At 38.4% G+C, this 14,891-nt stretch overlaps 1 protein-coding gene across 1 annotated transcript in view; it reads right to left on the bottom strand.

Moving 5' to 3' along the window:
• Positions 1-2,634: 2,634 nt before the first annotated feature.
• The window catches only part of zmat4a (zinc finger, matrin-type 4a), a 99,704-nt gene continuing 87,447 nt past the window's right edge, over positions 2,635-14,891 (bottom strand). Inside the window, 1 exon segment of the mRNA XM_026343823.1 lies at positions 2,635-2,700. Coding sequence (XP_026199608.1) covers positions 2,673-2,700 — 28 coding nt within the window. The 3' untranslated portion in view covers positions 2,635-2,672.

Here is a 14,891-nt window from a genome sequence, read left to right as displayed (position 1 = left end):
ACGAGTCAAAGCTACATCGCTGATTAAACAGTTCTGCAGTTGACACAGCAATGAAAATAACAGTAGAAATCACTTACTGTACTGTAAACATATAGCCATTACAAATTAATATGAATCACAACAGTAATATATTATTCATTGTTAATAATTTGCCTCAATTTCTCATTTATACAACACTGGCTTGAATTTCTTTACATGACATGTAAGAAACAAGAATGCTACATACTCTTTGAATTAGATATACTGGATATAAGTAAAGCTGAATTACCCTTTAAAACACTTCACAATATCAATTCTTTTTGTGAAACCATTGCAGTTCCGGTTTAGTCTGTTATGTACCAACACACTCTACAAGGCTCTACTGTGGAATGAATTCAGTACATGTGAATGTTCGGCGCTCAACACCATTGTTAAATTTCACTAAAACAACCAGCAACACCTCCCTGAGATGAAGACCATAATAAAATGAAAGCCCGTTAGGCAGAGGAAATATTACATTAGGCTGTACTATATGCTGCATTTACATAGTGAAAGAAAAATTGGGAGTTAAATGTTTAATTTGTATTAAGATGTAGTTTCTATCAGTTAAGTAATTTAGTAAATGTAAATGCTACAACAAATTGTTGTGAAACACATAAGCAGTCAGATGACAGGTGGTAAACAGGTCAGTAGTTACAGCATGATGACCACTTTAGTTGTAGTTAAATGCTAAATTTAGCACTAATCCTTTACTGCATGAGAAAGCTGTGTGCATCCCCAAGTATACTAGGAGGCTAAAGTTAAAGCAGTAAGTCAGTAGTGAGCTGTTATTGATGTTAACACAGGACGGTTCACGACTGGATAGGATCTCAACTGAATTTAAGTGGGAATCTTGTTGGGTGGAATAACTTTGCACATGGGTTATGACTGAATCAGTCTTCTTCACTCACATTGTCACTCACCTATGTATGAAGGCAAACGTGTTTATAGCTCTTCAGAACTTCACATTCTAAGCAGGAAGCAGAATTTGAACCGTGCTCACTGTCCATCCACGTGGCCCATTCCTGCATAAAGAGGCTGTGATTGTAGGATAACAGGTGGTCTTACCAAAGCTTGGCGTGTGTATACTGACATTTAACTGCGTCAAATGATGACATCCAGTTCAAACTGTGGTAGTGTAGTGTACAGCAGCTGTGACACATTAAGAATGGGGGTTAGCACCTCAGCTGATCCTGACGGTAAAACTCCCACTTGATGGATGTTAAACCTTATTTATGGCCACAGATTTTGTTTTGCTTCTGTGCTGTGTCTGTGTTGAGTTGTATCAGCTGCTCAGCTGGTGTGTGGTTTTAATGTGTGGGTGCACGCTGACTGTAGCTGAGATTCTAATACGCGGCTGTGGTCCATGGCAATGTATGATTACCCATACAGTATTATGCTATTTCTGTGCAACAGAGATGTTTCTTATATCTAGGATACCCACAGAAGATAATGGAAGGGTCCATGGATGGATGTAAGTCATATGTTAATATGTCTGTTTACAACCTGTATGACTGACTGACTGCATTTCTTGTCCAACTGAACCTCTTTGTATTTTCGCAGTCCTGGGAATAATGTCTGTCCATTATTAGAGTAAAGTAAGTGCTGAGATCTAGGAGTGTGGTGCAACTGCTGCAACAAACTGGGGCAGAAAACATGAGATGTAACCGACTCCAGGATCTCAGCAATTAAAGAATACAGAGTTACTACCAACAGGATTGATGGCCAAAACCAGGAAAATAACAGCTAAGTTATAATGAACCAGAGCTATGATTTAACGGTTTTAAAAATATAATCCTCCTGTGTAGATGCAGATGTATTTTATTAGTTCTGCTGGTCTCCTTAAAGCACTATCACAGCCACAGACACATTTACTGTTCAAGACAGCAAACAGAAGGTAATACCATAACAACACATACTGTAGTAAGAGTTCCACCAGCGTTATTGCCATAAACCCCTTTAAGGGGATAAACTGTAGTTCCCTCCAAGCACATATGCAATGAAAGCATTATAGTTAAGTTGCACTGTGTGTATGATACAAAATCTAAGGGCAATGAGAATAGTTCTCTCAAACACTAAACATGTCGTTTTCTTTTAACTGCAGATAAATATGCTCTGTTCCATTCAAGTAAAAGCAAACAAAGAGTTAAAAACAACCCTCATATTCTCAAGTCATACTGCCACTTACAGTACTTAGCATCCCGTGGAATTGAGAGTATAATTTAGTCCATGCATTTTTAGAAAGGCTGTTTCAGATTCACCGCTCCCACACTGTCAGTGGATAAAAACACAGTACACAGCTGCAGTGGAATGTCAAAGTTCAATGATTTAAGAGTGGCAACAAATTTGGAGGAAATGATTAAACTGTACTGTATACTGACAGAGAGGAGAGTTGATGCAGTACTAGAGCAACACACACACGTACGCGTGCGCGCGCACACACACACACACACACACACACACAAAAAAAAAATCTCTTGATCTTCCTCCTTGTAAAGGGTGGCTGAAAGAGACGAAGTGAAAAGAGAAAAAAAAATAAATCAAAATGATGTGGAGGAGAGCAGAAGCAGGGCAGAGGCAGAAAAAAGCAGGGCAAGCTGACCACAGCTTGTCTGACATCAATCCAATAATTGGTTTTTATCTTCATCCCATGCTCACTGGACACATATCTGATTCTTCAGACTGTTGGAGGAAAGAAGACAGACAAGAGAGAAGAAAGGGTCAGGCTTATCAGCGATACGTTGCAAGTATCATGTTGTTAAATCTGCAGCAGGCAAATTATTTATGCAGAAACCTCACATCAGTACGGGTGTCACACCAGAAATCGGTTTTAGAAAGCATTACCAATGTTGTCAGTTACAGAGTATTAAAGCTTTACTATTTACTTATGTGGATAAAGAACAAGTCCATTAACTGTACCCAGATGGAGCTTTTTTTTAACCACCACAATATCTCATCTACAACATACAGCACCACATTCAGTTTTGTGAATACAGTGTTATTGGTTGAGGTTGTTTAAGGTCAGGGAAAGGTTGTCAGCTGGCTTAATCACAAAATATGTAACAGTCACTTTACACACGTCTGTATTTAAGTTCCCTTATCGTAACCAAAGTGACAACCTCACATGAGACTCTGGACTCAAACTCTATCTTTTAATTCTAAGTTACATTTTACTCACAAAGGTTGTTGGGAATTCTCTGAATCCATCTTTCCACTTCATCTGTCCTCCCACAGCTCTTTTGGCTGGGGCTGGACGGATTGATCCCCAAATACCACCAATACATATCTTTGATTTTGAGTATTGATAATAACTCTCAGTAGGATCAGCATCAGCAGGATTGATACCAAAAGTAGGATCAGCATCAGCAGGATTGATACCAAACCCCCACTGCTGTTCAGCAAACGTACTGAGCATGTTGGAATGAATGTAGTCTTCGACATGTGTTCAAGTGCCACTTTTTGCTCCTGACAAAGGTGAAACAACAGTTGGCCTTCAGTGTTGATAGTTTGTTGAAGTCAGTTTAGTGTGTCCCTGCCCTAAATCACACTTCCAGGGTCCTGCTTGTTATCCAGCTACTATCTCCAACCACTGAAGTTACATATGCACTCGGTGTAGTTCTGGACAGAGGTTGGCTTAATGCCACATTTATGATTTCACCTTTTAGAGATTCAAAACCGCCCACTCTTAAGATTGGAATTTCAAAATAGTTAAATAGCTTAAAACTGTAGAGATTGAATTTGGTAATTTAGTAAAGGCCTCCACCATTACCCTAATCCATACGAGTCTAATTATCCTTGTTTTCCATATTTCCAGCCCTTGAACATTTGGGCTAACCTTTAGAAAGTCTAGAGCTAATCTGCAGTATGAACAACCTGCTGAAGCCTGCAGGTGATTGACTGCATAAAGTAGCACACTCATTCAGTTTCTCACGCAACATAAAATTAAATAACCCCACAGGGGAAAAGGTTCCTCCACCAGATTCAAGACTCAATTATAACTGAGTAAAAACCTGAAGTGACTCTTAGAGGTGATTAGTTGTAGCATTGTTATTCAGAGTAGAAATTCATGATTCTCAAAAGAATATACCTGGAGCTATTGTGATGTATAAGAACATCATAATAATTTAGATTGTACTTATCAGCAATGTGCTGATTGTATTATCAACAATGTGAAGATAAAGAGCACAGCAGCAGGTCTTATCAGTCCCAGGATTAAAAACAAAAACGCATCCCTCTGTGCTTTATGAGGGTTTCATTTCACATGTTTAAGAAAGCTCTCCTTTTTTTTTCCTTCAGTGTTTTCATTGAATAGGTGAGTGGATGACCTTCCAAACGTCAGTCCGGCAGCCTAACACTAACAGATGGCTGAGTCAGTTTATCACTGGACAATCACTGTCCTTATCTCCTGTCAGCCAGCAGAACTGATACACTCGCAGGCTCAATCGCTCAACTCACTGAAGACTGTGTCAGGACACACCAAGGGCTGGCTATCTCATGCACAGCATCAACAACACAACCGGTGCACCTGTGGTTTAATAGCACAGATGGAAATGAAACAAGAGGAAAACTGTCAGTGCCCCTGTGGGGATAAACGATGACAGAGTAACTGGGGCGGAAACACAACAGATTGACAGCGCTGTTTTTGTTGCTTTATTTTACTCCACATAATCAATGCGGCTTCCTCCGTCAGTGCGGTGGGAATTGCATGTTGTCTTCAGGTGAACTAGGCAGAGTAATCACAGTCTACTCAGTAAACGGAACATCTTGCTGCGCGTGTCCCACAAGGACAAAACTGCCACAACATGACAACAACAGCCACACAACTGTCGCTTATTTTCCTGGAGAGCCTAATGTAGCAGAACGCACCAATGCAGCAGAATATAGACGCAGAGATACCCACAAATGCTTTCACTCGCTGTACTCCTTCAGATTTTGGGAAATATCACAGAAACCCTGGTGCTAAGAGACATTCATATAGCACAAGGATAATAAACATGGCTTTCAATCCAATTCACTTACTTACTATTCTGTACAACTTCCTGCGTTAAATTGGATTAAATGCAGATGTAACGAAGAGGAAAAAGTCTATAAAGCTGGATAAATCTCTCTGTTTTCAATAAAAACATTTATTGGCTTTTGCCCCAGCAACACACGTGTGAGTTTTTGCAAACTAGAGCTATGGCGGCGGTTTTGTCACTGAGGAAACTGTGTGTGAGTGAGATACTCTAAATGAACATTTCACAGATTATCAAAGGAAAAGCTTTTCTGCAGCCATTTAGGAGTAAAGTAAAACTCAGAAGAAAGTGAATGATGCAGCAGGATAATGATGCTAGACATCAGAATACATTCAGTACAGACACAACAGCCACTTTTTGCCCAGACCTCAAATGTAACCATCCTAACAATGCATTAAACAGAGCACAGTTTGTGCCACTCGATGCACTTTTAGTGTCTTTCAGCTGATTGTTTTAGTTTCACCTCCTGCAACTTTGCTGATGTGGTTCACCTTCCTGCTCCAGCTTCTGGGAGCTGGTTTCCTGTGGAGGAAATGTGTGCTACAAAGTTAGTAACTTACTTCTGAACATACTGGAGAATTTGGCAGATTGAACAACAGCCAGAGTCAGACATTATTCTTAGAAATAGGTGGACATAACATAAGGTAAACCAGCCAATCAAATAAATCAAGTGCAACCAGTCAATCTAGTCGAGCTTCGTACATTTAACTGGACTTAGTTCATATAATGTGTTTAACAGAGTCAGTGAAGTAGCTACGTCCTTAAAACCTGTTCAGTGGATTGCACATTTGCCAATGTACCAATGAAGCTGCCAAACAAACAATAAAAACTAAGAAATCTAACAATACATTTGTTACATTTTAAAATCGTACTCTCTCCTGTATTTCTTTGTTGTCTATACTGCAGACGCTCTTTTGCAAAGTTCTCTGTACACAATATTTCCACACTGTCAACTAGTCAAGTGCAAAGATATTTAAAATCCTAAGATGTAAAATTAGTGTTTAGAGGAAAATGTTTGAGCTTTGTAAAAATGTCAGTTGTCACGCTCACAAAAATGACCAATTTAACATTCCAGCTATTCTTCTGACAACGCTGAATAGTTATCACAATAAAAGTCACACATGGACATGTTCTCTCTTTACGTTTCTCATTAACGTAGGAAGTGAGAACGTGGTGGTATGATATTAAAATGAAGAGTGGGCTGGTGTGAAATTAAAATGAAGAGGTGTAAGAAGACTATTAAAATATCTCTGGAGTGAATAAATAGATGCAACCTAAAGACCTTTGGAGAAAAAAAGCCTGCACATTCTGAAAATACCAGTAATTGATTGCTTCTCCTTTGTATTCTGCTTTAATTTGAGATCCTCTAAACTCCTGGTGTCATTCATATGTATGAATACATAGTCAATCCTGAGCTTTGCATTGATGTAAAACCTGCGTTAATTATAGTGCATTCAGGATTATGTGATTCTGCTCTTTCCATAAATCCCTAGATGAAATATACATCAAATCAGTCTCATTCATATAGTGTATTTTCCCCTGTGAGGCATTTTACATTACGTCGTCCTACATCAAATCATATTTTATTGGATATAATGCAGCTGGCAAACCCCAGTGTGTGCCTCAGTGTGAAGGTCTCAGCCCACAGCAGGATTCTCTTTTCTTTTCAAAACACAGTTGATAACACTGCAGAATTTAGGACTGCTTCAAAAAAATCTAGAAAGTAAAGTATAACAAAAATATTATGAGCTATTGAAGTATATCTCCAAGACACTGTCCTCGTGTAAAATACAAGTCCGTATGTTGTTTGTGCCGACTTTATTACATATGACAGGAAATTATGTAATTTAAGCGTTTTCCTACACCTGGCGTCAGAACATTAATACAATCCAGGAAAACAACTCAAACTTCATGTATGCAAGTTGTAAATAGTGTAAATTGACACTGAGCATATCAGTAAAATGTTTGGTAAAGGTGATGAAACTAACAGTAGTAAATACTAGAACATGAAATTGTGCAGAGGAACATTTAATACTGACTGCTGTGAGGTAGTTAGTTAGACTTAGTTAAAGGTTCTCTGTGTCAGAACAGTGTGAGGTTTCCCACATTACTGATGAGCACCTTGAAATGTTTCATCAGTCAAGTGAGAGGTCTAAGAAAAATGTCTTAAGATATTGGCACAAGACACAAGCGTAAATTCAGTTGCTAAACTCTGAAAACAGATTTGTGTATCTTTCATCCTTGCTGCCATTTGCCTTGCTTGACATCAAAACATCAGCACTCAAATGTACATCCACTGCCACCCGAGAGCAGGACAGGCTTTAAAAAGATGCTCGTTGGGAAGATGCATGACTTGAAGCCCTGCCTTCACACGTTTAAAGTCAAGAGCAAAACATTTTCAAGGCTGCTGTGTGTCGAGGCTCCCAGCTTTTCCTCTTAAAGGTCTTGTCAGTAATTTGCTGTGCAGTCGGTGTAGGTTACACGGCTGCACAACCTCCAGTGGCCCAGAAAAACCACCCCTCAAGACTGCATCAACTTATTCACCGTGGTTACACTGCAACTTATGTATTCCTGTGGTGTGTGACAAATTGTGTCAGCACATTACTCTAGTGAAGCATTTTTCATGCATAATTCATCCTGGAGCCTACATTCCACATGGACATTTTCAAATCCCTTTGAAGTTAATTCCCCCTTCCTTGATAAACAGCCTCGTTTGCGCCGGCTGTGTTGCAGCCTATGATTGTCTGTGTCACCTGTGTTGGACAAGTCACCTGTCTGAAACTATTTTACTGTAAAATACTGGAGTGGTAGAGAGATATACATCTAAAAATCCAGGATGCACAAAAGCTGAAAAACCATTCTAGTACTTGGTGTGTTTGTATATTCAAGGAAACTTTTAGGTTTTACACAACACACACACACAATATTTGTGATAATAAAAGACTGGGGGACATCTCAGAGGAAGTTTTTTTTCAATGGCACAAAAAACTGACTGCTTGTAAAAAGGAAAAGAAAATAATTTATTTTTGACTGCACTGAAGATGAAAAAGCATTTAACTTTTCCATTTCAATTTTTTTTCATCCAAGACAGCTGAAGCAGGAATGGTCGTAGACCCAGTTATCTAGGGAGACCCCCTAGAGCAGGCCCACCAAGACTAATGAGTTAAAAACTGGTTGCTCATATTGTGCAAAACAGAAGAACTCCCAGAGGCAGAGGAAAATAATAACTCTTTGAAGCTAGAAGGAAGTTTAATATCATTCTTATTTACTGTATACAAGTTTCCCTTCAAAGTATCAGGTCCTTTTCATCATATACTATCCTAAATAATAGCATAGCCTCTTGTCTGATCTTCTTGAACCTTAAATTCCATCAGAGGCTTTGTGTGATCCAGTGCTAGGGTCTAAGGACAGCAGGTGTCGTATTCTGCACAGAATGCAAAGCTCCCATGAGACACATTTGTGAGAGCTGCTTATATAGAAAAATAGCATGACTTGGAATAAATGAAGGAGGGTTGGCATCTCATCTAACATCAGCAGACTCCAGGGACAGTATCAGTAGAGTATCAGAAAAAGGGACAGAAGGAAAGAAAGCAGGTGAACTGACAGGAACTTGCCCCACTTGGAGGTTGACAACTGCCTGCTCTGTAGCCAACCGGGTCCCTGAGTTATCTCCCTGTGCACAGGGGAATTAATTAGGGGCTTGATGATCGGGGGAAATGAGGCTGAATAATAACAAGCATGGCCGTTTATCTCTGTAGTGATGCTTTTCTGCCCTTTGTCCTACCCAACCTGTGATGATTGTCTTGCCTGGGAGCCTCTTTTGTCATTGATACCCACCTACTTCATACACATAAATTGGTTTGTAAAAATCCCTCTACTGAGCAGCTAATGGGTGCAAGGTTTTAAAAATGGCCTGGCTGTTCACAGAACTCCCACTGTGCATTGTTGTAAATCACAGAGCCATTACACACAAGATGAGTACTGGAAAATTATGAGCACAGAAAATTCCCACTGCATCAGCGCTGTTTTCTGCTTCAGCACACAAAGCACTGTACATACTCAACCACAGGTGGTCCAAATGATTATCCGCAGCCTTCTCTCTCTCAGGTTCTCTTATTCTATCTTCTTTGTTGAATTAAGTTGTTACCTGAAGATCAGTTCTTAAGGCAAAATGCTATTTTAGTCTTTTAAAGATGCAAATATATCAGTGGTTCTAAACAGAGAAGGGTGTCATGCATGTGTATAGGTTGGAAACTTTCCAAATTTCAACAGTTCATTGCACAGACTGTTGCATCATGCATTCTAATTGGTTGATCACAGAGAAACACAAATACAGACCCTGCAAATTTCACTGACCACCACTGTCTCTGAACCTTCTTGTAAACTTTTGCTCAAGCACAATCCAAATATTTCAGCAATGGCTGCAGGAAAATCGCACACACTTCGCTTTAGATACTTTGTTGTATGTGAAGCTAAGTACATTATCCATAAGAAATGCATCCTTTTGCTTGTTCATTCAGTGCAGCCAATTCAAATATTAGCACCTTCCATTTAATAGCTGTTCATCACTTGTTATTACAGCCACAATTATGCTTCAGTAAGGGCAAACTGCATGTTTATGACAGGAACAATGACAATCACAAATTATTATTACTTTAACCCTAACAGTTACATGATATTAAAAACAGGAGAGGATTGTTTGTGTTGTTGTTACTAGTGAATCTTTCCATAAAACCAAGTTCTTAACATGAACCAAGTATTTTAGGTATCTATGTACTATACATTAACCATAGGTTATTTGCCATAACCATATTCTTTACTTTGTCTTATCAATAACTATATTATATTTTATTGATCTTTGTAGCAAAATCAGGACACACCAATGACAGAGATGCTGTCATTTTTAATATGTTGGCACATAGTTGAGCCTGCCTATGAGCCAGACAATGGTAAAATAATACATTATGCTGAACTGGATTTTCAAATACAACACACAATGTATTGGTTCATGGATGTTAGTCAAGGATGCACCAATGTTGATTTTGATTCACCAGTTCATTTCCTAGCAAAGACTTGAGCTCTTCTACAGCTGTACCAGCTTCTGCATATTGTACAGATAACAAATGCTAGCAGCTGAATCACACTTCCTCTGGAACAGTGTAAATCTGCTGTCTGAATTGCAATGACAGAAACTGTTAAGGCTTATTAGACAGGATTCTGTTACACTTTGAAGACGTGATTGTTTGCATGCGCATGTTTTACAAGTTTTATAGACACTGAATGGAAAGAAAGATTCAGGGAACCTGTCGTGATGGTGATTTGTGGAATGCAGGAGAGCGCCTCAAGGGGCTGATTGCTCCCCAGGCTAGCTTTTTGTATCAACTAGATTAACGGGCCAATGACACCTAGAGGAATTATTCACTGTCAGGTTGCTGCAGTGCTGCTGCCAATGATAATCAATGAGTGAAGAATTACAGAAAAGTATGATGCAGGCATTTTTAAATGAGTGAAACGCTACATTTAGAGAGGAGATTTGATTTGAGAGATGTTGGATGCAGGGTATGTAATGTACAGGACTGTAATGCCAGAGATTTGAGTTTGAGTTCAGAGTCCAGTATATGGTTGTGCTTAGGCAAGAAATGCTCATTGGTTAAGGCTAGAGAAAGATTGTGGTTTTGTTTATTAATAAAGTTAATTGGACTAAGTTTACTAAGCACATGAAGTGCAGTGACTTCATGTTTCTCTCTATTATGTACAGTACAAGTACAGTCTTTGTCTAACCTTAACCAAGTGTTGTGAGTGCCTAAACCCAGCCATAAGATAGTTTATGGTCAGGAAACTATATGCTATCCTGCAAGGTCAGACATTTTGGCAGAAAAGAAAACAGGATGTTGTCGATCTGATATTTTGGCAGAAAAAATGTCTTGTTGTGTACATTTTAATTATATGCTCAGTATCAACGTATGTGCGCCTTGCCATTTACATTAACTGATAACAAGTTCTCATTAGGTTAATAATAAAACATAATGCAATAACAATTACGTACTCTTTAAAAGTTTTTTTTTTGATTGCAGCTCGGTTGTATATTAAAGCCATTTTTAGGAGACAGAGTTGTTCGATTCTTAACCATAACAAAGAGCTGCTTTTGCCAACCAGCAAATCTAATGATATTAATAATGCATTCATCTTTAATTCATGTTCAGATTTGCTGGGTGTGCCCCAGTGAGCAAGGATTAATATTTACATATATACTATGCTTTTTGAATAAATTGTTTAAAAAGGCTTTTTTGTTTGCAACTTCGTTACTATTCATCTAATTAATGTTTTGGGATTGATTGGTCTTGCTCTGTGCATTTACGCTTGTGCTTCAGCAGAACCAGGCCGTGAATAGAATGTGTCTTTGTGATAATTTCTGCTTTTTTTATTTGTCATAAAGATTCTTATGAAGCTGTTTTTTTTACATGTTCTGTAAAATGCCCTGGCAAAGGCCCTGTGTGAAAATACATCGACAAATTAAAGTCTTTTTTTTTTTTTACAAAAATATTGCTATGAGTTTGATGAGTTTTCCCTTAATTATGCAGTTGCTATGGGCCTGTGCAGAGACATCAAGCTTTCTTTTGATCTTTAGTATACAGTATTATAAGTTAAATCTAAATGGCAGTAAAGTATTAAAATTCTCATCAATTATTCAGATCTCTACCCCACACATAACACATGCATTCTCATGGCCAAACTCAGTACAACTAGTTTGTACATTCTACATCTGTACTAGTTTAATTACTACTACTACATACTGTATATTGTGTCTTCTTTGGACTGTTATGCACATTCTGTTGTCCGTGTTTGTTCAGTTTGTTCCACTTTTTTATGTCACATTGTAGAGAGAACAAACACACCAAAAGGTCACCAATTGATTTTCTTTAAATCATGTTATTCATCTCTGCAGCAGTGACTGTGTGTCCTTGTTTAACTAAGCAATGGAAAAAAGAATCTGCCATCCAGCAAAACAATGACTGTTTTGAGAGGCAAAACACAGATAAACTAGCAGTAAATTGGGCAAGGTGAATGAGCAAAGGAACAATTCCGAGGAAATGCCAAGCAGCTGAACTCAATTCGAGAATGCATACCCCTTTTTCTGAGCTGCCATGGGCCAATTTCTAAAAAGAGGCAAGTGTGACGTGTAAGCACTGGGTGTTAAAGTGGACAGATGAGAGCACAAGCACTTCTATTTGTAGCCATGGAGAGGAGACATGATGCGCAATAGGGTAGAAATAGGTAAGAATTCTCTGGACTGAGTGTGGAGCAGACTACGAGGAGAAAAGGAACGCAAGACAGCACGACCAACTTGATTAAGCATGGATACAAATACATATTACAGAATGTTCTCCTGGCATGGCAGAAGACCCAGCATGAGTCAGAATACAGCACCCTACACACTACCATGTAATCTCCCCAGCCTCACCACCACATTGAGTAGATAGTGTAAAATAAACCCTTGCAGCAAAACTGAAAAACAAAACCCTTCTAATATGTCTTTTTTTACATGCTGCTGCTATTGCAGTTGGGTGAATTTGGCTAAAATCTCTCAGCAGCCATATAAGGTACTGTCATCACATTGTGTGCAGGCATTCGTGGTCTCCTGAGGTTGAATCCTTCTGGCTTTAGTGAAAACTGTCATTTAATTTGTCACTTGTCACAGATAAGTGAAATCCAAAAGATAGACTTTTGTTTAAGTGGGTTTCGAGTGGGCACTCAACTTGTCATTTCAGTTTTTAAATTATGAGGTTACATTTGTTCATGGTTTATGAGCCAATACCAGACTTTTAATACCATCTACCATTGTATTTATGATCGTGCCACTCAGACCATAAGTGAGAAGAAAAACCATTAATGTCAAACAAATTTCTAATGATTTGAAATTATCCTGCTGCTTAGCATGTGGAGATGAGCAAATGGGCAAACTAACCACAAAACCACAAACCACAAAATCAAGCAAAGAGGAAATGGTAACTATTCTGGTTCAAGCTTTTATATTTTATATAGTGACAAGGTTTAAAACTATGACTTTGTCACAAGCAGCAAATATAGTATTGCATAGCAAATCTGATTTATTTGTCTGTTCAGGCAATAAAACTGCTTATAAGAATGAAATGCACCTATACTGCCACCATTGTTTGTTCACGGAGCTATTGTTCTCTGATTTAGACATTTTGAAAAAAAAAACTCAGTTTTAGGGAGAGGAAAATGCAAGTTTTGTTTGGATTAAGGGCCAAAAGAGAAGACAAAAAGATGAGCTTATGAATTTATCCAACTTAGACATACTCACCATCACCATGGCTGACAGTTTAATATCAATGAAGTGTTTTTTTTCCTCTGCTGGTGCCTTGAATGTTGTTGAGCAACTGCAACTGTAATGAATTATGAATTATAACTTTCCATTTCCTGAATAATAATAATAATAACTGTGTGATGAATATTTAGCAAAATGAGTGGTTGACTGTCAAAATATGGTAGAGCAAGAAAAAATCTCAAATTTAGAATTCCCTAAAATAGGAGGTAATGAGAGGAAAAGAACATGTTTTTCTGAAATGAGGAATTCATTTTCAATGATTTTTATTTGACATCATGGTTAACAGTGTTCAAGTGCTCCAAGGACATGAAAGCAACTCATGGCAATCTATATGAATTAAACACTACAACCGCTCTATCAAACAATCTGAATCAGGGTCACAGTGTATATTTCAGCAGTGGACACACATCTGACTAATTAGTTTCTACGTACCAATAAAACCTCCTTCCATGCACATGTGTGTTTGTACGTATGCCTGTACGATGACTGCATATATGTGAGGTGGCTGTTTGATGAATGGTTTTCCTGGGAAGAGGTGATGGAGCAATAATTACACTGTCAGGTTGGGTTGACCTATCGACAGCAGCAGAGTCTGAACACACAGCAGGGCCGCGCCTTTCACCAATATTCAGTTTTAAATGAATACTTTAAAAAAGACAAAAATGCAAAAAGAGATAATTGAAATTGATTAAAATTGAAACGTATTCACATGCTGCATGTAGACAATCAATACAAGTATTAAGGCAACAAGCCTCAGTTTAGTGTTGCATTTCTTTTCTCGTGACCTCTGTCACCTCAAATGCTATTCTTCAAGACAAAGTGGCTGATTTGTGCTGGTTGCTTACTGATTTGACACAATCAATGGAAGTCACAATCAATATCTACAATAAAACTCATTACTCCGGAGATAGACCCAATAGTCAAGGAAAAAAAATACATTAATAATTAAAAGATGCCTCATAAGAAGGACAGAGCTGTACAGAGCCTATGACTGGTGGAGAAAATGATGAATCTCTTTATCATATAGACCTTTCTCAGTGAAACTTGCACATCTGAACTATGAAAATGAGGTCACTGGAATATGAGATGAAACATGAATAAGATAGGAGACATTACCCTAACTCTTCAAACAACTTAAATTCCTTGTATCCTTCTTATAATGCTTTGATTTGATAATGAGGCAGAATGCACTCTTTGATTAATGGGTGTTTGCACAGTTGGAGAAACAGTGAGTTGTGGTTTCCAAGGAAAAATGCCATTAAACAAAAGACTAGAAACCAATTTATTTGAACTCTTTCTGGCACAAATCCAGCTGTTTCAGAGTGAAACACAATGAACAGAGGTACTGTACTGTATGTTTGTGTGGCATTAAACCCTCTATACCCCCCACTATACACAGGAAGCGTAGAGCATGGTGGTGGTAGCAGCATGATCTGGGGCTCTTTTGCTGCCAGTGGTCCTGGTGAACTGCACAAAGTGGATGGGATAATAAAATGTTTTAAAACAAT

The sequence above is a fragment of the Anabas testudineus genome, chromosome 9 (genome assembly GCF_900324465.2).
Source record: "Anabas testudineus chromosome 9, fAnaTes1.2, whole genome shotgun sequence".
In the NCBI taxonomy this organism is placed as follows: Eukaryota; Metazoa; Chordata; class Actinopteri; order Anabantiformes; family Anabantidae; genus Anabas; species Anabas testudineus.
Note: the sequence above shows the minus strand (reverse complement) of the source record. Positions and strands in the feature narration are given on the sequence as shown.